Source organism: Meleagris gallopavo, chromosome 1 (assembly GCF_905368555.1).
Source record: "Meleagris gallopavo chromosome 1, MGAL_WU_HG_1.1, whole genome shotgun sequence".
In the NCBI taxonomy this organism is placed as follows: Eukaryota; Metazoa; Chordata; class Aves; order Galliformes; family Phasianidae; genus Meleagris; species Meleagris gallopavo.
Genome location: NC_139404.1, coordinates 106,333,642 through 106,357,667, shown reverse-complemented (window position 1 = coordinate 106,357,667; position 24,026 = coordinate 106,333,642). Strand labels below are relative to the sequence as shown.

The 24,026-nt window shown below is 40.5% G+C and overlaps 1 protein-coding gene across 4 annotated transcripts in view; it reads right to left on the bottom strand.

Moving 5' to 3' along the window:
- The window catches only part of IGSF5 (immunoglobulin superfamily member 5), a 34,464-nt gene extending 10,439 nt beyond the window's left edge, over window positions 1–24,025 (bottom strand). For 2 of the 4 annotated variants that reach the window (XM_010723801.4, XM_085208636.1), the window contains exons 1-8: window positions 23,839–24,025; window positions 20,983–21,184; window positions 12,898–13,218; window positions 11,561–11,869; window positions 6,812–6,940; window positions 5,775–5,799; window positions 3,303–3,415; window positions 671–747 (exon numbers count right to left, since the gene is read on the bottom strand). In XM_010723801.4, coding sequence (XP_010722103.2) covers window positions 671–747; window positions 3,303–3,415; window positions 5,775–5,799; window positions 6,812–6,940; window positions 11,561–11,869; window positions 12,898–13,218; window positions 20,983–21,040 — 1,032 coding nt within the window. In that variant the 5' untranslated portion in view covers window positions 21,041–21,184; window positions 23,839–24,025. The remainder of the gene's footprint in view (window positions 1–670; window positions 748–3,302; window positions 3,416–5,774; window positions 5,800–6,811; window positions 6,941–11,560; window positions 11,870–12,897; window positions 13,219–20,982; window positions 21,185–23,838) is intronic. The other 2 variants (XM_010723814.4, XM_085208649.1) reach the window with 1 other exon arrangement.
- Window position 24,026: the final 1 nt, after the last annotated feature.

The window sequence follows — 24,026 nt, the reverse complement described above, 5'->3', positions numbered from 1 at the left end:
CAGAAAACATCTCTGCATTATAATGGGTTAATGTACTGTATATGTAGAGGTTAATTCTGAAGAACTGAGCCAGGGCTTTTCTGCCTGACACATCTGAAAGATTTAATTAGTGGTATAAACGGGCTGTTGAGAGAGGAAGCGACTTTTTGATCTTGGGAATGATGAGAAGACAATTATCTTTTCCTGTGGCAAGTTCACTCTACTCAGGGTTACCCACTGTGCTGGGAAAAAGGCCTTGCTGGTATTTGGAGGAAGAAAACACACGAGAAGCGAGGCAAAGCAAAAAGCAGACATCTGAGGAGAAGCAGACTGCAACTCTGTAACTCTAGCATGGGAGGTGGGAAGAAAAACATGGAAGGGATCTGAAGTGAAAAGATGGCAACTAAAGCTTCATTAGAAATTTCTGCTAAATATCAGGGGTGTCTGTTTCTTCCCCACCTCCCACTCCCCAGTAAATCTATCTAAATGCAAGACTAAGATCAGAGGCATGTATGGTTATAAGCAAAAGAGTCATGAATGTTTAAGGGATCATTCTACTTATCTAATTAAAATTTTAATTGACTTTTAAACATCTACTTCCACCCAAAATCTATGTTTGAGTACAGTACAATACCCACTGTGTGAAAATAAAAAATAAATAAAAAAATCAAGATACCAGCATAATAATTACCTTTGGTGCAGAACTGGTATGTAAATCTGGATGAGGGACAGTGAACTTTGTAGACATTGGAGGAAGAGAAACAACTGCTGTAATAAAAATATACAAAATTACTGTTATCAGCATCCATCATGGTACAAACCACAATTTGACTAGTTTTAATTTTCCTTTTATTTATTTATTTATTTCATAACTTCTACATTTAACAATACCACATGCTCTTGTAATCTTTCCACTGTACTTATTTCTTCACAATGTATTTGTTAGAGAGACAAGGGTGTATGCCTGGGTTATAGACTCTACATAATAATTTTGTCATTAAATGTCTGATTAAATGTTTTGATAATTATGTGGTTCTAAATGCAAATGCTGGGTAAAGATTTGGTGGAGATTTACTTTTGATTTTGAAGAGACTTTATGCTTAAGGACCAGAATTTATAATGCCTTAGTCATCTACTAGTAGAATCATAATTCACTAGCATACTTTTACTAATAAAGTCAGCAATGTGGGGAAAAGAACTGTAAAGGATGGTTGCTCAACTGTGCTTTCTTATGGAAAACATAGACTGTTTAAAAACTGGACTTTTTCCAACCTCTGCTCCTCTAGCTGTTGTTGTTCTATCCTGTCACTGCTCTGCAATCGCTGTGCAGTAACCATTTTATAGAGGCCACACACGAATAAAATTTGTAAGAGCCATCATTGTGAAATGTAACTCTAAGTCTGCTTTCATAGAGACATGAAAAAGATCGTTTATGTTCACGGTGACTGTGCATCTGCACCCATGTCAGTAACTCAGTAGCATTTGAATTTATTGGATGGTCTCAAGAAGTTTGTCATATTCAAAGGCTTTCATGTCAACAGGTGAGACTGGAAGTCAGGCTTTGTTGCCTCTCTTTTTCATAGAATTACTTGGGATGAAGACTCCTTAGGAAAAGACTGGGAGGAAAGATGAATGTAAAGACCTCCATCCTCCATCACATGGAAACCCTGCAGAAGACAGCCTGTAATGATACTCAGAAAAACTAATGGATACATTTTCTCTCATCCATGGCTGTATAATCCCCCAAAATTATGTAAACACTGAGAGCATATTGAGGATACTGGTATGCTATCCTGAAATATCATTACCAAAAGGAATATTTTTAACTACAACGTTACATAAATTGGTATTGCAATAATTTATTGAATGAATAAAAATATGGCCATTATTCAGCTACATAGATAACAAAAAAGCTATTAACAACAACAAAAAAAACTTAAAAAAACAAACAATGAAACAAAACACAAAAAACCCAAACCTATAGATGGATGAGCATTAAAACCTTCAAAGGATCAGCTTTACTCAGAAATGCAGCACAAGTCCTAGAACTAACTGAAGAAAAAGAATGTCAAAACTATGTAATGTCTGCTGTGTTCCCTCTGGACTTTTTTCTTTTATTTCTCTCCTCTTTGTTTTTATTCTGTGTTTTGTTTTTCTTTCAAATGTGCAAAATATTGCTTACATTGATTATTACATAATCACACAATCACAGGGGTTAGAAGGGACCTCTGGAAATCACCTAATCCAATGCCACTGCTCAAGTAGGTTCCCTAGGTTAGTGTCCACGCAGGTACAGGATATCTCCAGAGCAGAAGACTCCACAACTTTTCTGGGCAGCCTTTTCCTGTGCTCTGTCACTCTCAAAGTAAACAAGTTTTTCCTCATGTTCATGTGGAACTTTCTATGTTCCAATTTATGCCTGTTGCCCCTTGTTCTGTGGTTGGATGCCACTGAAAAGTGTCTGTGCCCATCAACTTGACTCCCGCACTTCAGATATTTATAAGCAATGATAAGATCCTCTCTCAGCCTTCTCTTCTCAAAACCGAACAGTCCAGCATCTCCTCATACAGGAGACACTCCAGGTCTCTCATCGTCTTTGTCACTCTCTGCTAGACTCTCTCTAGGAAATCTCTCTCTCTCTTGAACTGTAGAACCAAGAACTGGACTCAGTATTGCAGATGTGGCCTCACCAGGGCAGAGTAGAGGGGGAGGACCACCACCCTCAACCTGCTGGCCATGTTCTTTTTAGGGCACCCCAGAATTCAATTATACTTCTTGGCCATTGCACACTGCTGGCTCACGGCCACCCGTTGCCCACTAGGACACTCAGGTGCTTCTCCTCATAGCTCATTCCCCCTGATCTGTTACTGATGCATGTGGTGTACGACTTCTCAGATGCAGCCCCTTTACTTGCTCATGTTGAAGTTTTTAAGGTTCCTCTCTGTCCAACTCTCCAGTCTATCCTGGTCCAGCTGAATGGCAGTACAGCCTTCCAGCATGCCAACCACTCCTTCCTGCTTTGTATCATCAGCAAACTTGCTGAAGGTGAACTCAAGCCCTTTGTCCACATCACTGATGATGATGTTGAACAAGACCAGACTTAGTACCAACCCCTGGGAAACACTGCTAGTTACAGGCCTCCATTAGATTCTGTGCCTCTAATCACAATGATCTGAGCTCTGCCACTCAGCTAGTTTTCAGTCCACCTCAATGTCCACTCATTTGTCTCACAAATCCTTAACAAGGTGCTGTGAAATCTTATAATTTAATTGCATGATTGTTGTCCCAATGCCTTTGTTGAGAGGCATAAGCAAATCACTCACTTGGGATTTGTCCTGTGTAATGTGGTTCCTCTGGAACATATCCCTGATTTTTGCTACCGCTCCTTTGTCTGTTTCCCAAATGCTCATCTGTTTTCTTCTTAATTGAAATTTTCCTAGGAAAAAAAACAAGCAAACAAACAAACAAATAAAAAAATCAATGGAACTTAATTATAAGAACTCTTGGGCAGAAGGCAGAGAAAATATTTTATGCTCTACTTCTGAAAATTATAGCTGCAAAATACAGCTGGGGCTTCCAGTTATTCAACTATTGCAAATCTCATCCTATGAAAATATTACCAGTGAAGTTCTGTTTAAAGCAAGGACAGAAATAAAGTGGGTGATCTTCTAACAGTGAAGACTCTTTTGCACCCCAGGAAATTAATTTTGATCTCTAATCTTGAATTACAGGATAGTCAGTGTCCCAATAAAGAAATACCAGCTGGGTCACCTATAGCAACTGACCATTTTTTGACTGAACTACTGAACTATTGCAAAAAGAAAGCACGTTAGTTCACATCAATGCAGTTAGTTCCCAAGTGAATCATCTGTACACTACAAGCTAATTTACTGTGTGTATGTACACAGTCACAGCGAAGATGATAGAACTTCCTTTGTTAAAGTTACATATCTGTGAACTTGCAGAATGATGATCTGCATGGCAATGTGGCGAGGAAGAAGAGAATTTCTACTCAAAACTTACACTAGAAGTTCCACATGCTACTATTCATTTGTTCCAACCATAGGTTCCTCTCTGAGATAGTCCCAGGTCTATCTTTGTTTTTGGCATGACAGGCATAAATTGGTAATAATCCAGGGATTCGTAAAGAAAAGGGGAAATACTCTCAACAGTATTTGTGGAAACTGTTCCATCTAGTTTTTTACATTCAATTTGGATAAATTCAATTAGGATAAAAAACTTCACAGATCCATTGAGCTTCAGATGAACGTTATTGAGATATACCTGATGAGCCAGCTATGACTTCATGGCTTTTTCATGGAATAAACCTGTTAAGTGCCTCTAAGAAGCTTGCCATGGTTGCTAGGGAGGAGCAATTGTTTAGTAATACCACCTTCATATGTTACATGATAGTCTTCAGTGTACTTTATCTGATCTCTTGGTCTCAACAGATTGTGCTGTAGCCAAGTGAAAGGAATTACAAATGTGTGGGAGATACCGAAAGGGAAACAGCCAAGTTAAAAATAAACACTGGGGGAAGTAAAACAGCACATCTCTGGTCTGACTCCTTCTTTGTTAATACCCCAACATAGATAGCTTCCAACATCTGGACAACTGCCATTCTTTTTACTACACGTAGGCTCCCCTCTAAGAAAAAATATCTGAAAGAAATTCTAAGAGGTTTGTATGAATTCAGTGTCACTGCTTGCACATACCAACATTTTGCAGAATTGTCAGCACTGACTTTTCCTAACTAAGCTGTTGAGCCTGGACTCATCCCGGTGCTTAAGCATTTAACTAAGCTTTTGCTTAACTTTCAGACTGTAAGCAACTTCTAGGGAGCTGGCATGACAACCCATGCTTAAAGTTAATTGCAAAACTGGAGTTTTACTGTACTAAGATTATTTCACGAAGACATAACCACACTTGCACTAGATCAGATGCAAAGAAATAGGGAGAACTGAACACTAAGCCTCATTCTGAATCTGCTCAGTAAGGCAGCATGCAGACCCTCTGAAGGCAATGCCAGCAAGGTGGGGTTCTGGGAAGGACATTCACATGGCTGTACCACCCCCACACTAGGCAGATACCTCTCTGAATGTATAATCAATTTTGTTGCAGCAGCACTGATCCCTGCACAGAGCTTTTGGCAGAATCAAGTCAGAATCCAAGCAAAAATGTTTTTTTAGTGTTTTATTCATACGAGAGTCGTTACGCAGGTTGTGCTTCCTTTAGACCTCGTGTTCCCTACTGATGTAGTCCTGCACTATTTATATAGATACACTTGGTAAAAATGATCGATTCAGTATCATAAACAAAGAAATCTCATGGAAGTTTACCAGCATGGCATAATTAGCATCATTTCCTCAAGAGAAAACAGTGCTGTTTTTACTTTTAATTTCTTCATTTCATAAAAAAAAAAAAAAAAGAAAGAAAAAGAAAGTACTGTATAAATGGCAATTCGCCAACAGACCTTCGCAAAAGATCAAGTATTGATACTCAGATATTTGTTTTTTTAGTTTTTTCTTTATATTATTTTATAGTTTGGCACTAAGGAACCTCGACAGAGCCGTGATTCGCTCCCCGCAGAGCCACGGGCTCGCAGTGACCTCCTGTGGAAGCGCTTGCAAACACCCAGCACCCGGAGGTTTCTCCTGTGTGTGAGTGTTTGATTTGCCCTCCTCTCCACTGCAGCGGGGCACGGAAACTGGCACATCCCTCTGACCACTCTGCATCGGCCTGAAAGCGCCCGGTTAAGAGGAAAAAAAAAAATTATCCCGACGCGTTCATCTTACCTCACTTCATTTTCATATGTGGATCCTGAGGGAGGGAAAAAAAAAAAAAAGTGTTTAAAATGCTGGGAAATAAAGTATGACCTATAGAGAGCTGCCCTTAGTGCATGCATTGTGTTCCAGCTACCAAGGAGAATCTCCCCTCCTTATGCGCAGAACTGCAATATCCCTGCAGAGTGGCTCGCACCACGGGAAAACTAGGAACTGCAGATATGCTTCAGCAAATAACCTCATTGTAGGAACTACACATCACTGAAGGGTGATATACTCCTGAAGTGCCCTTCTAGTTAATGTGAAGTTTAATGTGTGTCACTCATGATATAGGTCACTCCAAAAGTAATGCCTCCTAGTTATTTCCATGGAAACTACAACAGATACAAAGAGTGTCAAGAGCATGCAAACACTTTTTGATAGAGCAAATTCTCAGCTACAAAACACTACTTGTCAACATAGCCACCACCACTAGCTCTGCTTTTGCCATCAATGAACAAAAGTCTGCATGCATGCTTGTAAACATCTGCATCAGCAGTGGGGACGCACTACCACTGAAATGCACCACCCACTGCCTCATTATGCTCACAGTCACTGTTTGGTCTCCATTAATGTTCAGCAAGCATTGAGGAATGTCAGTGTGTCATTTTTTCCACATAGATAATTTCAGTGACACACCTTTGCTTCAGACACACTTCTGAGTCAAATGCCATTGTGTCAGACTGCCCCTCTGCTGCTATCTGTCACCAGCAACAAAATTGAATGGAATACTGATAGGAACACTCAACCGCTACTGCCATCCCATTATGTTGTGAGCCTACATAATAAAACAGGAAGCATTGCTTTTGGAGCAGCCCTTATAGTTTGGAACCAAGTTACAGGAGAAACAAGGGGAAGGTAAAGATCATCTTAACCAGGTTATGGTTAAGAGCATGATCACTCTGCTCACCCATCTGCTTACACAACTCTGCACTCCATAAGTAGTTTATATTCAGTTATTTTTATTTTTATTTTTTTAATATATAGGCCAATTATGAAGTTCCACTTACCTTTCTTTAGGCAGCAGCAGCGCACGACAACCCAAATAAGAATTATCAGAAGAATAAAACCAACAATTGAAAACACAACTGCTAGTGCAATAACCCACGTGCTTGTGCTGTCTTCACTGTAACTGCCGTCTGTTAAATTAAATGGATAAATATTGTATTATCAGAGACTCAAAACATTGTTTTCATAATATTGACTTTTTCTGTGAGAAGCTACTAACTGCTTGTTAATTAGAATCATAAGCTCCTAGAATCATTATGGTTGGAAAGACCTCTAAGATCACCCAGTCCAACCCACCATGCCCATTCTGCCCATGTCCCTCAGTGCCACATCCACATGGCTTTTGAACACCTCCAGGGAGATGGTGACACCACCACCTCCCTGGGCAGCCTGCACGTCACCAAGGTACTATTTAGAAAGGAAGCTGTGTTATCCAAGCCATGATCTCTGTATTTATGGGTTGTGTCCAAGAATTTAGAATGTTTCCAAAAGAAAAGTCTTTATCACATTTGTAACCTTTCCAACAACTATTCCTCTTTCTGAAATATACACAACTCTAATATCCCAAACAAAACTTTATTTTGTAGATATGTTGAGTCCCCCATCATCCTTTGGAGATATTTGGGGTTAGGAGAATATATAAATATTCAATTTTGACAGGTATTAAACACCTTACCTAGCTGCACTTGTCAGTGTAGAGAAACAAGTTATTTTAAGTTACAACACATCAGGCCAAATGTGTATGTCTCACTCCAGATAAAATGATCTGTTCTGAAGAAGCTTCCATTTCTCACCACTAACCACAGTGACAGTTTCTGGTTTCTAGTACTGATGGAGATCTCCAGCCTGTAGATCAGATTTTACAATAAATCCCATCTTGGGATTTCTCCCACTAATTTCAGCAGGTGTTTGAATTTTCAACATACTTTGTAGCTCATCATTTATCCACTTAAAGAGCACGGAACACCAAAAAACGTAAAGAGAAGCACAATTCAGAAGACTGAAGCTACCAAACCATCTTTACTACTGGCATTTTCATAACAATAAATTATTCCTTGTTTTCATTTTTTTCTTTCCTTTCTCTCTCTCTCTTTTTTTTTTTTTTTTTTTTTGCTGTAATGCACAGTGATAAATGAGGTGATATCAGGGTAATTCAATGTCTTAGGAAATGCACTCATAGCAACCAGTTCACCAACAAAAATCCTACATCACAGAATGTTAAAAATACCCCACATTCCTCACACAGCTGGATGCACGAGGAAGGTGTCAGGTCTGACTGTCACATCATTGTACCATTTGGTTTTGACCAAACATGTTTGAAGTACCCCTAATTTGTCTACCCTTTGAAAAACAGCCACCAAATTGCTTTGACAGTTGTTTAGAAACAAGCTTTTCATCCAAATGACACATGTGAAACATCTCCAAACTTGACAGTGCCCTAAAACATGGAGTTTACGATTGTCACATCCTCATTAGACGTCTCACTTAATAACCACATGGCCGTATGTAACTGACGACATCTGGGAAAGATACCACAGCAATGCAGACTGCAGGCAACCATACAGTGTAATAGAGATTGCCCAGATGTGTGACCCAGAGTATGTGCTGCTTTACTTATGGCAAGAGTAAAGAAGTAAATGCATTCTATCTACAAATCTGCCTGGAGCCAAAACCTGGGTTTTTTTGGCTTCAGACTGCAGAGACACAGGACCAGAGCCTCCTACAAAGCTTGGGACTTTGTTAGTCTGAGTTCTCCAAATTTTGGGTCATTTTGATTAGGACTGAGGAAGTCTGAAACAAATAGCTTGATGCACAATCAGCATGTTTTGAAATTCATCTGACAATTAGAGAAAACAAACACTCAACAACACGCAGACTAGTAGTTAAATCTGCAGGCTGTTATCAATTGTGATTATAATTGGTGAGGAACTTGTTCACAATATCTCTGTCCAGAAGTACTGCAACAAATGTATGTATTGTGCTCTGTTTTGTTTCTAAAGCAAGTGACAGGGATTTCAATGTGACTAAAATATGAAAGACACAACTACTTAGCTATAAGAAACTGGAACTGACACCAGCAGATATGAAAACAAGGGCTGCCAGTTCAGTATGAAAGTAGAAGTAAATCCACACTTTTACACCACAACATTAGGTGTACAGTGTGAAGAAAGCCACTTCCTCATTCCATAGGGCCCCATCCAACCTAGCCTTGAGCATCTCAGGGATGGGACACCACAGCTTCTTTGGGCAGCTGTGCCAAACAACTCACCACCCTCTGAGGAAAGAATTTCTTCCTAACATCTAGCTTAAATCTCCCCTCTTTTCAATTAAAGCCATTCCACCTTGTCCTATCACTGTTAGTCAGTCCCCCTCTTACTAATAAGCTCCCTTCAAGTACTCTTCCTAAAGCAGCCTATAAGTTACTTGCGTAAAGTACTTTAAGAAAAGGAATTTTTTCTGGCACATGCTGATGCCAAAGGAGAAAGTAGAGACTGAACAAAGCTGGACATCACTTCTTGAACACTTCGGAATTTTCTGGCTAAGAAAAAACAAAGGAAGATCAGGCATTTGGTATATCCCCACTCTCTGTTTCTGCAGTCCAAAGACCACATGGAGTCAACACTGATGCCACAAAGAACTTGGGACCAGCTAAGAGACTTTGCCAAGAGCCTCATTTTCAATAACAGCTTTGTGAATACATCTGTTGCAATAACTTCATAGAAATTCCCAAATCTGGAACTCAGCCAAGTTTTTCTGGGAGCGAGGTATCTATCAGGATGAATAACTGATGGCGTCACTTTGTTAGCCATATGACGAGTTTTGAGATTAGGAGTGATCAAGACATGTAGGAAGAATACTGGTGAGGTGATGGCTGGCTGAAGGGTACTTAGAAGGCTTTGGATTGTAGTTTTCATGAATAAACAAGTACTGCTCATCAAGAACTTGAAGGAATTAGTTTCCTCAAGCTTTTAAGTGAAGACTGAACTGTATAATACAACAGCTTCAAACACCTTAAGTCTTCTTATTCCTGACAATATCTAGCCAAGGTTGAGTCTGTTTATGAAAAACCAAATAAGGTTTGAAATTTCATGTGTGATGTACATTATATATCGTCCCCTGTCATAAATGTCAGGTCTATTTCATTCTAGTAATCTGAAGATTTTATATGCTCAAATGCTGACAGATGTTGAGTGTCTGATGCTGCAAAATAATTTTTCCAAAAAGCAATGAAAGAAGGCCCTGTACAATCATTAATTATACACTAATTGTGCTTCATGACATCTGTTTTTCTCTCCTTCTGATTTACAATGAGTAGCTATGGAAACTGAGGGTGTATACCTCAGTACTTCACAAACAAGTAGGCAAAGGAATTTGTTGATTTCCTCAGGGTAGTTCTATTTTGCTTAGTCATTAGGAGCAATCTGACTACAAAATAATCACATTAATAATGGTGAAATGAACTTTTTTTAATTGCATTACAGAGCAAGTACTTCTGAAAAAATCTGCTAATAATGATTCATACATTAAAGGCAAAATTACTCAACCTCTTTAGTTGTTTATATTAAAAACTTCTATATTATACCCTTCATCAAAACTCCATGAGAATGTTTTGGATGTGGCATATTCACCTAGAATAATCAGTTCATCAAGAGAAGCTGTCAATGTGATCATAGAAGTTCACAGTGTTCACCAGATCATGAAGAGAAACACAGATTTGAGGCCCTACTCTACACACAGAAGGCAGATGGGGTTCCATGACTCTATGAAGAAGAAAATACTCCATATAACCCATTCATTTTCCCATGGACTAAGACTAATAACAGGGATGTCACTGTATGATGGACTGTGTCACCATCTCATCATTGTAGCTATATCCAGTAACCCTAGCTACCTGCCATGCTATTAGTTCCTCAGATTCAGCTTGTCTCAAGAGTCCACTGCTTTATAGTTGAGATGCTTGCCCAGTCCCTATACAGAAATGCTCCCAAGGACGATCTGGAATTGTCTCCCCATCTGCATTAAACCATTGCTAAGTTGTAAAGAGATGCTGCGTCTTAGTTATTCTTGCTGTGTTATGGAAAAGCATTTCACATAGGATTCAGCTAGATCATGAAGTTAGATCTTCAGTGAGAATTTAACACTTGCTTTGTTCCACATTGTCAGGGCAAGTCAGATAAACCTTTTCTTTATGAACGTCCTAATCTTATGAATATGTAAAATTCTGGAATATATTTTCAAAGGTCATCAGTGAGTTCAAAGATGAGCAGCATTACAAAAAAATGCTGACAACATTAGCAATAATATTTAGGATTATCAAATGTTTTGCTAGTAGTTCTTGAAAGATTTGCCCAACACTCATGCTTAGTTTAAAATGCAACCTTACATTTCCCTAAATAAAAGTTAGTTAAAAGCAACTGATGCACTGTTCCAAGAGTTTTACATATGTTGCTGTAATAAAATTTTCACATTCCTTTACAATGTGAAAGAGACCTATCAGGAGGAGGGTTACAGGCAAAATGGCTCTTTGATCTAAGTGAATTTTGTGGTTCATTAGACTTGTACCAGTTCTTTCACAAAAGTGAAGTTTCCTGTACCTACATATCAGATGTAACTATCAAGTCCTAATTCTATCACTTTTGCATATCTAACAGTATTTCAGTTACAAATGAAAACCTTTTCAAAGCAATACAAAATGCAAAACACAGTTCCAAGAAAATAGAATAGACAAAGTACAAAAAGCATTCACTTACCTAGAGTAGAGTTGCCAACAATAACTGCTATGGTCGCATTCTGAGGGTTAGGGAGTGCTTCTATATCAGCTAAACATGTCAAAATCTCAGTGTTCATTGGAGTCAAAGTCAGGACACTCAGGGCATTGTGGAGGCTGTTAGATCCTTGACTTTGCTGGGTAACATACCTGGACTTATCAATGAGAGAGTCATTTGTCATCCAGGTAATTTCTGGAGCTGGAGCCCATCCTAAGGCTTCACAAACAACTTCAACTGTTGTGTTCTCTTTAACTATTAAGGTGCTATTTTTCATGAGTAAAGATCCATTAACTGTAGGAGGGAAAAGAGATTTTGTTCTTTCACAATATTTAGCCACATTGCCTTCCACCCAATAGTTTTAAATCTTACTTGCCAACCCAAATTAGCTATATATGGAGACGTGAATTTTAAAACAGCTGATTAACACTGACATAAGATATTCATGATATAAAGAAACAGATGTTGCATCTAAATTGGTAGGTTGTTCAGTATGCTTAAAGCACTACTCTTAGCTTTCAATATCTTTTCATTAAAAAGCAGGAAATTACACTTTTTAGGCATTATTTTTCTAGCTGAAGAACAACACAATGAAATAATGTGTTTCTCCATAATCTTTAAGTATGGCTTCAGAAACCTTACCAAGAAACATTTACAGACAGGTGAGATATTCCCATCACATGAAACAACTCTGAAATGGACAGTGTCTGATCATTAGATACTGCTTTATTGGCCGCACTCTGTAACTAATGATGCTTTGAAGAGAACAAAAAGGTCTCATATCAGTGACTTGATAATGCAGGAGCATTTTGGTTCTTTGGAAACAGTAGTTTGTGACAGCCATCACATTAAGAGTATCACCTTGTGCCTCAAAGACTTTACTTCTGCACATCATTAAATCAAACTCAAAAAGTGGGCTACAGATTGATTACTAAATCAGACAGCAGGAGGGAGATCTGTCCTAAAGATAGCAGAAGACTTAGGTACAAAGAAGTAGGGGAGTGAAGGTAATCCATAATGTTTCTAGGTAAAAGATCCATTTTGACTGACTGCTAGTGGGCCTGGTACAGACTTCTGGCACTTTAATGTAGTTCAGTATAGAATAAGAGATATAACAGGAAAAACAAGGGCAGTTCAAGCCTTTTTAATGGCACTTTGTGACTAAAACCTGCTTTGACTAAAATTAACACAAGCTCCTCTGTGGAGACAAATGATAGTAAATGAGAGCACATACTCCTTCACAGGGTAATTTTCACAATTAATCAGAGGATTTCTTTAAACGTGAGGTAATAAAATAGTTTTCTATAGGTGGCTATACACACCTTGCACAGAAAGAAAGGCAAAGCTGCTACCATCAAGCTTCTGGATGCTGCACTCAATTTTTCCAGAGTCATTTAGCTGAGTGTTGTGGACGATCAGCTCTGAGGTGAAACTTTGACTGTTGTTGTAACTATGAGAGGTGAAGCGATCTGACGTTTCAATAGGTCCATGAGAATTAATGACAGTGAGGACAGGATTTGTATTCAACAACCAAATGAGAATTGTCCACCCATTTGCCACTGTGCAATTAAACCGAGCTTCTGAACCAGCAAGGACTGTAGCATTAGCAGGGCCGTCCAGAATAGAATAACAAAAGCCAAGAGCTGGAAGGAAAAAGAAAACAACCTGTAAATACGAAAGTATTTCACAGTGAGAGTGATGAGGCACTGGAACAGGTTGCCCAGAGTTGTGGTGGAAGTTTCATTCCTCAAAATATTCAAAATATTCAAAATATTCAAAATATTCAAAATATTCAAAATGCTCTGAGCAACCTCATCTAGCTATGGATGTCTCTGTTCATTACAGGGGAGTTGGACTAGATGGCCTCTTCAAAGGCCCCTTCCAACTCTAAGGATTCTATGATTTTATAATTATCACCAACAAAGACATCTGACTTAATTTTTACTGCCAGCAGTTGAAGGCTGAAAAACCACATCCTGGCTTACAAGGAGCACTAGGTTATTAAGCATTTTTTGGGAAAAGCTGGTGACAATTCTGAGCTGGCATTTCCCTCCTCTCTGACAGCCAATAGTACTTGATGCTTTCAGAAGTATTCTTACCTTGTTTTCTATAGTGTCTAGCAGTAGTAGATAACTTTTCCTTTGCAGAAGGAAAAGTTCCACTTCTAGAATACATGAGATATCTAGATTTTAAATGAACAAAGGAGTGTGTATCTAGTTTTCTTTCCACAACTGAGATTGTCACTGATTTTTTGCATCTTTCCATATACTTTCCCCTATTCATCTACCTCTTTCCTTATTTTTCTTGCAAGCACCTCATACATTACCCACCATTTCAAGTTTTCTGCTAACCAGAACTGCTTGACTTCATGAATTTTGCTCCTTAAAAATACGATGAAGCTTAGCTACTATTCTGAAGAACCAAAAGCTCACTTCTAATTGTGGCATTTTGTTTTCTTCTCCTTGTCCACAGGCTCAGGATCTCATGTTGCCCTCAGAGGAATCTGCCTGCAGCTGTTGCCCAGGCAGGTGGTAGATCTCATGTGCATGACAAGGCAGAAGCACTTGCTTCTCCTAAGCAGAAACTGAAGGATAAAGAGATCCTCTTTTCAATGCAGCAACTGTGACTTTCATCCCAGAAATATTCAGTGGAAATGGGCAAATCTTAAAATATTCATCAGGGGGAGAACATTGTATTCCCTGAGGAACAAATCTTCAAACTTTAAAATACCCAGAAAAAAATCTGGGTTGTTCTTAGGGAATAGGACTCAATAGAATACTTTTGTGTGAAATTGGGAACCTGCTTCTCTGGGTCTTTGTTCTTTGGGAATCCCTATGGGTTTTGACTAGGTTCTATTGTGATAGGTGAACGTTTGGACTGGATGATCTGTAGGTCTTTTCCAACCTTGATGATTCTATGATTCTCCAGAACATGCTATGTCCATGCGCAATAGAAAAAAGGCAGAGCTACTACCAATGGCTTTCAAGGAGTAGATGACAAAATAGTCATCAAGTAATTCAGGTTGAAAGGGACCTCTGACAGTTCTCAGTACAACCTCTTTCTCAAGGCAGGGTCATCTCCAAGGTTAGAACATGTTGCTCACAGCTTTATCCAGTCAGGTCTGGAAAAAAACCTCTAAAGATGACAGAGACCAAACAGTTTTTCCAAGCAAACTGCTTCACTGCATGCAGGCTGCTCTAAGGTCCCCCACAGCTCTCTCTTCCCCAAGCTAAACAGGCCTTGCTCTGTCAGCTGCTCCTCGCAGGGCAAGTGTTCCAGCCCGTGACCACCTCAATGGCCTCCTACTGAAGTCACTCAGGTTTAATTAATGTCTTTCTTGTAGAGCGGAACCCTAAATGTATACTGTCATCAGTTTTACTAAGGCACTGTCACTGCTTCAGTAAATTGTTGCCACCCACAGCCATGCTGTTTGCAGGTAAAGTGAAGTGGGGAAGGAAGATTCACATTGCAGGCTCCACTATCACTATGCATCACTTTTTGCTGAAGTCCAGCCAGTGAGACACTCCTCAGTGCCAAGTTTTATCACTTTATGCCAAACATTCATCCTGAGAAAGCAGCAGTATTGCCAGTGTTATCCTAATGATTCAAGCTGTAGCTTTGCATAATTACAGCAATTAGATGCTATGGTCCATAGCAGTGTAATTAAAACTCCATGTCTGCAAATTCAGTCTAAGTGTACAATTATTTTCTAGGAGACAGAAAATATGAAATGACTGTTACTCCAGTGCTAATTGTGTTCAGGACAATGATGTAATTTTTACAGGTTTTGTTCAACTCAGGTTTGGTTCATTTTATGTAGTTTAATTATTAATGGATTCATTACAAATTACTGAAAAATTCATTTTTCATTTGGTCATTAGCTGGCATGAGAAGGGAAGTATATGCTATATTGTTTCACATGAAAGGGAGATTTAATACTTTCATAAACCTTACAGGAGCCCTATCTCAGTTACAACTTTACAAGCAGAACCTCTGTGCAGGGTCTCCTGACATATGGCCTGTAATCCCACTGTCCCTACATCAACACCATTTTCTAATTCCCATCTACTGCTTAATCCCAGGTAGTTTATATCTATGCAGTTTTGTGCCAAGAATTGTTCTTTAATATAAATAGCTCCTCTCTTTCTTCAAACATATGCAGTGGGTAGACAGAGTACTTCCAGCCTTTGTTTTGCAGGTTTTTAAAAACCTAGCTGGATCTTTGTGTGCTTGACACTGAGTTCTCTCATGTTTAAAAAAAAAAACTTTACAGATATTTTCCACCTTCCTTATGTTACCTCTACCATTTTTCAGAGCATATCTGTGTATGACAATGAAACATTAAATAAAAAGCAAGCGTCACTTCTACTGATAGCCAATAAAGCCAGATAAGATATGATAAAGCATATTTTTGTTCAACTTAGTTGAACAACTTTTCCAGTAACATTTCCTCAAAGTTTCAGTCTTGTAAAGGTGAACTGAAATGCGTTAAAACAAGAAACACCTTGAAGACCAACTCAGCAATCCAATCTATAGGCATGCCGTAATACATTGCTTTATAAATCATAGGCTGGCCTGGATTGAAAAACACCTCAAAGATCACCTAGTTTCAACCTCCCTGCTGTGTGCAGGGTCGCCAACCACCAGTCCAGGCTGCCCAGAGCCACATCCAGCCTGGCCTTGAATGCCTGCAGGGATGGGGCATCCACAGCCTCCTTGGGCAACCTGTTCCAGTGCGTCATCACCCTCTGAGTGAAAAACTTCCTCCTAATATCTAACCTAAACCTCCCATCTCAGTTTAAAACCATTCTCCCTTGTTTTATCACTATCCACCCATATAACATTTAACACAATAAAGTGACTAAAAGCTCTCGTCTCTCCTCTCTTTGTCACTTCCTGAATGTTAGAGATTGTCCATGTGTCTGTGGATGGTATTATTTACAGAGCTACAAGTTTTCTAATGAATATGTACTGATGAAGTGCATTCCAGTGAGACCATTTGGTATATAATGTGTTCCTTTTCCCTGGTACTCAGCATCCAAGTGCCGTGATTTCTGTTCAAACAGATATTGCTGGCCTTGAGACGCTGTCCTGAGCCCAAACATATCTTTGAATTATTTTCCCCTCATACTGTAACCAGCCTTGACAATACTATTCCTTTTACAGCTATAGTGTCTATAACACATGGATGTGTTGAGATTTCTGATTTTCACACTTGGTGTGGATTTTTCCTAGTTGGCTTAGGCAGACAAAAACTGCTATCATGATGATGAACTCAGCTGACCACAAACTTCCTCAGAGTTAACACTAAAATGCATTTAGTTGCTCATGAAGGAGTGCAGTACTTATTCATACTGTTCCTCTTAATGCTAACTCTCATCTGTGCATTTGTGTTTTATTTCTTAGCTTGTGCAAACACTTTTCTCTCTTCAGGAGCATAGTGGTTTGCCACAGCTCTGAATAAATGATGTGACTTCTAGTACACTGATATGAGATCATGTCTGTGAGTTCCACCACAGGCTTGAAATCTATTGCTAAACATGAATAATTGGTGATCATTTGCTCTAACAGTACATAGCTAATATTGCTTTCATCTCATCAGGAGAATATAGTAGGTGTATAATGGTAGGTATGTGTTACCCTTTGATTTATCTAACATAATCATGTTTTATTTGTCCACAGGTATGGTGGAATCTACATCATCTTCCACCAGCCGGGACCTGCTGTGTAATAGACACTCTTTCACTGACTTCTGAGATCTAGAAAACATACCCAGAAGAGTTGGATAGTGATATTATGGTTGGCAAGAGGATCAAGGAATGGGAAATTGCTCAGCCTTGCCTCCATTTGGACCTAAGGAGTTTTATGAGCCTTCTTTACCAGTTGCCAAAATATTTTTGGTGATTATAAACTCACCTCTTTATCTTTTTGCCTAGTTCCTTTCTAATCTTGCAATAGCACACAGGGTCCCAAATCAATAATTGGTTCCATTGTTTGACCCATATACAAACACTGATAGTCACTTCTGTAAGGTCAAAGAGGACATTCACAACAGGAGCGAGAACTAAACTGAATTACCAGTGCTTTAAGCTGGTGTTCTTTGTTCTTTTATTGGGCTTTGTTTCTTACACTAGAAAGAAAAAAAACTGCTGGTTTCATTTACATAGCGCTTAAAAAATAACTTGCAGATGGTTGCTTTCAGCCAAATTAAAGCTTCAGGCTGGACTGCCATCACACTTTACAGGAATTATGTGTTCAGCGCTTAACAGCTGGTTTAACTTCTGCTTCCCCATATACAACCAGTAAGAAATTCCACACAAACGGCCTCACCGATGATTTCCCTCACCGAGGGAGGTTTCAGACTGCCTTCAGGATGCTGCATTACCGCTTGAACTTTGAAGAGCAGAGCTGAGTTGGGACACCTCCCCTGGGTCACATCATTATATGTTTATAAAGAAATCAACAAAGGTGAAAGTCTCCTTTATATGATAACTGTTCATAGTATTTCAGTTGCTTTGTCCTTCCCAACAGCACACAAATACACATCAACACCATTAGGAACTCTTTATTCCTTCCCCTGTCACACAGTTTCACTGTCACATCACCACGGGTTTTGAAAACACAGAATTGCCTCTTCAGTTCTCAGGGCCATAGCTGACACCTGCACTAAGGGAACTTCATTTTCCAAGGAACCACCTTTGCTTTTGTCCCTGGTATTTTTCCTTTCCCACCTGAAGTAACTCTATAGAATTGCTTTGTCATTCTGAAGGTTTCAGCAGTGTTTCAGGGCATTAACACGTGGTTACCTTTCTTTTTTCCCCTCCCCTCCTCTGCTGACTTGCTTTTTCCTCCTTGTGTAAATGATCTATTTAGACGCAACACAGCTAAGGACAGGATGGATTCATCCTTTTGCCATAACTCTTTTTTCTCCATCATCACTATGATATTTCAAAAATATTCTCCTCCTCAGTACTGTTACCAACCTCCCAAAACTGTATTTTATCCTTCAATTTTTGTGCCATCTGTGTCCTTTCCTGCTTTGCTATTTATTTTTCTGCTCTTTTCCTTCCAGTTTGTTTAAAATTCCTTTTTCTTTCCTTCTTTAGTCCTGTGCTCATTGCACCTTGTTTTCTGCCTCCCTTACCTCACAGCTTTGCTCAGCTTTGCTCTGCAATAAATGGTTTTGAATTTAGTAAGATTTTTCTTCAGAGCATCTCAACTTTATTTCACAAACCAGCAGCCCTGAATCTGAGCTTTTTGAAAACCAAATTAAGTTGGAGCTTGTCAAAGCCTGCAGAGAAGGACAAGCTTATTTTCTGATTTAATAATACTCTAAAATGCTTATATATGACATTTCAGTCAAGCAACAGCGGTCTGCGGGTACTCAGTGACATTTTTCCCACCCACACAAAGTCCTGCACATCCCCCAGTTGCATCTTCTCATCTTTTGCCTGACGCTATTTGAAAGAGGCCTATTGCAACCTCTTCTATCTCTGCTGCCGGACCTCTCCTCCTCCTGTACTGTGGCATAAGGGTTCCCAGGCTGGCAGCACCTCAGAAGCACATGCAACACACTGGCAGCAAGGTGGGATCCCACACTATGTCAGCTCTGCAGTGCTATTGCTGCCAAAAGTGCACGGTGCCCACCCAGGGCACTCAAACTGCCACGCAGCTGTCTTGGCAGCCCACGTGCAGTGACACTTCTTCCAAGAATAGCACTTTTTTCTCTCCACAATACACTTTTTTTTGCCCACTATGGGCTGTGGCCCCTTGGCTGCATCACACAGTGTGAGTAACGCCTGCTGCCCCAACACAACTTGAAGCTGGGGCAGTAAAACATATTGCAATTGTACTTGACTAAAAGCATCAGTGAAATAAACATCCACTAAAACTCACAAAACTCCTGTTCTGAATGTGTAAGAAGACAATACAAGAAAGAAAACAAGTAAAATTGAGGCTTCCTTACTATAACATCTCAGTGTCTCAAAATATGAAACTTGAGGACCGCCTGAACCAACAATTGCACAAGCACCTGTATTATGTCTGCATATAGCTTTTTTTCCAGTCTGTTTATAATTTGGTATCCCCCATGCACAGTGACCATGAGTTTTACTATTTGATGACATCCTGTCAAGAAAAGCACACACTTTGCTTTGATTTACATCCACTTTCTGATAGAACTAGTAGCCACAAGTAAAATTTACTAAAACTCTAAATAGCCATTCCACTCTTCACCTCCATATAAATATTCTAAAATTTCTTTACTATTTTTTTATCCCTACAGGCAGAAAAAAAGTGTCAAAATCTTCTTCTCATTCCTCATATCACTTCTGCCACAATTAATAACTCAGACATAGCTTGTCCTCTTTGAAATGGAAGGGATAACTCAACATTCAGTATTTGAGACATAAGCCTGGTGTGGATTTATATAATGCCATCTCATTTCCCCAGTTGAAGACACTAAGTGCTGAAATTCCCTCTCTTTCTCAGAAACTTATTCTCTCCCAAAGATATCTACTCTTCATCTTCAGTTAAATGATGCTTAGCGCTGAATATTTTCTGCTTTTTATTACTGATTCACTTGGCATCGTGACATTTTCTGGCAAACCTTCGTAGTCTCTTCTTGCCTTTGGCTGTCCTAAGTAATTCCACACCACCTGCACAGTCTGCCACCTGACAGCTCACACTGCTCTTCATGAGTTGTTTAGCAGTTTGTTGAACACCACATATCCCTGTATAACTCTACTGGGAACAGCACTCTGCCCGATAAACTCACTGTTTTGCTGTTTTGTGTTTTCTTTTATTGGTTATTAAGCCAATATACCTTCCTTCTCATCCCACTGCAGATCATCCTTTCAGAGCCTCTTAGAACCACAACTAAATGACAATAAATAAATCAGCATCATCTCTGACACCCAACTAGTCACCTCATTGTCATTTTCGTTAAGGTTCTGCCTTCTATTCACTTTGAGACTCGGGCATGCAAAATGTAAATTGAAGGCAAACTAAAAAAGTGATAATTTATACATTATACTGGAAGCAAAATAAGCTCTTATTGAACTCTTTGTGGCTACACCCTCAAGAGCACATCTGAATAGACAGGGGGGTAAGGATGAGGTTAAGGAGTAGGTGCAGTGAAATGGGGAAATCCCTGCTCAGAAGCACTGAGAGGGCAGCCTCCTCCCCACCCCTCAACTGCTCATCCTGCATACTGAAGACAACTCTAAGCCATTAGATCATTCAGATTTGAAATGAAAACTTATCCATTTTAAACACTTTGAATAATTCCCTTGTGGGATCTACTCTTCAGCCTGATATTACTGGTAAATGCCATTTACATAGCTTTAAAATTAGCTCACACATTTTGTCCGTAGTGGCTCATCACGTAGTTTATGAACATGTCCTACCTGTGAACGAGGTAGCTAAGATGAAAGGAAGTAAAACGAACTTCTGGAACCTCTCCATTGGAGCATTCTCTCCTGGTCCCTAAGGCAGGAAGCTACAGCAGCCACTGAATGCTTGAGAAGAAGCTGAAGGACAGAACTTACGGAGAAACTTGGTAACGAGTTGCTGCTTTGCGTCCTGTGATTAAGCGTAACCTTACGTAACCTGTAACACAAACAAAGAGTGATGATTAAATAAGGCAAGGGTTGAAGGAAAAGCAGTACCTTGTCTTAGAAAAACTGTCTGAAAAGAAGTAGCTGAGCTTTCAGCAAACAGGCTTTTCTTCACCAGAGAAAACTTCCCCTCCAGACCTTGCATCCTTCAGTCCATCTTGTCTATTTTAACACTACTGCTTCAGGATCGATTGGGTCAGGGGAGCCCTATCTGCACCATTAAAGTTAATCATGAGCAGCTGGGAAAAATAATTCTTTTAGCTGCCTGTAATCACATGCATACGGATGGTGCCCTGCCTGTGCCACTGGCAGCGTCCTGTCCGAGTAATGAGCTCTGTGCTCCATCTCTTGCTTGTCAGACAGACCCTCATGTGAGGCCCTTGCTAGTCTTTGGGGCTGCAGAGGAGTTGACTTGTATGTCAGGATCTGTTTTCCTCCAAGAAACAGATAAAAAGGACAGCCTTCAGGAGGGAAAATGGGAACGTGTCCCAGTGCATTGTTACATCCCCAAAAATGTTTCATTGCTTTTCCATGTATGTTAGCTCCAAATTAGGATTCCTATTCATAAATTCACAGGTGCAGCCTAGCACCAATATCACTACTGCAATCCTGCCCACCCCTAGCCACCTCACCCAGAGCCAGCCTGGGGAAATACCAAACCTCTTCCCAGGTACCAGCTGAGCACTATTTCTCTAAATCTGAGAGATTCTCTTATACTCCAAAATTAACCATAGAATCACAGAATTATTAAGGTTGGAAAAGACAACTGAGATGACCCAGTCCAACCACCAGCCCATCTTCACCATGCCACTGCCCACATCCACATGGCTCTTGAACACCTCCAGGGACAGTGACTCCAACACCTCCCTGGGCAGCCTGTGCCACTGCCTCACCACTCTTGCTGAGAAGAAATTTTTCCAAATATCCTAGCCCTTCCTTTCAGGTGGTTGTAGAGAGTGATAAGGTTTTCCCTGAGCCTCCTCTTCTCCAGACTAAAGAATCACATTCCCATCAGCATGATCACCTTTCCACAGTGGCAGAGATAGGGTACAGAGCTTGGGGTCAAAGCCATCACCTTAATTCTACATTTTCTGTTTTTCCATCTTTTGTGATTCACTTGTATGAGATGATCTAGCAATTGGCAACCTTGCCTGCAGCAGGGCGGTTGGAACTTGATGATCTTTGAGGTCTCTTCCAACCCCAACCATTTTATGATTGCTCTCTTCCCTCTCAAAATACACAGGCTGATGTTTGATTGTGCTGCTCGGTTTACAAACTTCTCATTGGGAAATTTGATTTTTCCTTCATGAGACGGATGCAGCCCAAAGGCTGTGGTCTTGTGGCGAGCCCTTATTTCTTGTCAGGAAAGTATTTTTGGTTTCAGAAGTGTTCTTTGTGGCCATGCATAAATATTAGTATCACCATACAAATACCCTGACTTTCCTGTGAGAAGTGTACTTTTTAATCACCCTCTTGTTTAAAGCACCAAGGGTCAAACCTCAGGAGGTCCTGGCCCAGCTGTTTTGCTAGACTCGAGCAAGCATCTGATTTCACCATTCTACATGACAACCCTACCTTAATTTCCAGCAGTACTTTTCTAAAAGCAGACATGGAAGAATAGCAAAGGGAGATCTGCAGCAGCACTTGGAGCAGGGAGGATTCTCACAGGAGGTGCTGGCATGCTGCCATGGGCTCCACATCACCAACAAAACCCTTGTTGTTCTCTAGCCAGGTGTGCTTGATTGTGGTGCCAAGCTATTATCCTGCAGCTCCACTCACCAATCGGTGTTTTGAACAGGAGGGATCTTGTCGAGCTGAGTGCAGCAGCTGTAATGTGATCAGCTGGCATTTTGCTCTGCTTTTCCCCATTTTTGCAAGCTTTTTATTTGCTTGACAAACTTAAAAGGGCAGCTGAGTCTGTGTGATGATTTCTCCATCCGTGTGTTGGGGGAGAGGGGTAGTTTGTAGGTTGATTTGGGCATGCCTGAGATATTCTGAAAGAGTTGTGTTTCCTTGGCTACATGCTCACTCGAAGCTCATGCAGGTAGCTGAGGGGAGGGCTGAAGAGCCTTCTGCTTTCCGTCTCTGCTTCAGCCTGTAGCACGCACATACACACCTGGTATCTGTCAGCATTAGCTTTATATACCGCCTTAACTGAAACTGTTTGAATGTAGCACCAGGAAGCAAACACAGACATCAGTAACATGTCCTTTTCCAGGAAGTTAACATCCCGGGAGGGATCTGCCGGTACAGAGAGCACCCCAGGACCCAACACATCCCTAAAGCAAGCAGACGTGGTTGTAATCTCACTCATAAACAAACAGTTGGCGTTGCTGGCTGTGTGGGACAGCTGCAGGCACTGCTCCCAGCCCCTGCTCTTGACCCAAGTCCAATTCTGTCTGCACCCGCACCTGATGAAGGGGACGATATCACACTAAATGCACGACAGCTAATGGCCTCCCAGCTGAAACAGGAGCCAGGGAGAGGAGGAAACACAGGGAGCTGAGCTGTGTTTCTCCCAGCACTCCCTCTGCCAGGCAACGCAGCTCTGCAGGATAGCAAGGATCGCCTCCCCTGGGTGCCTAAATGCTTTTTTCCACCCACTCTCTGTCACACACAAGCAGCACTCAGTTGGTGAGCCCTCACCTTCCCTCCTGGAAGAAGCCTTCCCCAGGCCCAGCTGCCGCCTCTCCCTGCTCCGTGCCGTGGGGTGAAACGCCCGTGTGATCCCGTGATTGCGTGGCTGGGCTTTGGTGTGACATTGTCCCCACAGTAGATAAGGTGAGGGCTGCGTCTTCCCTCATGCCCGCCCCGATATGCATATTGTGGTGTTA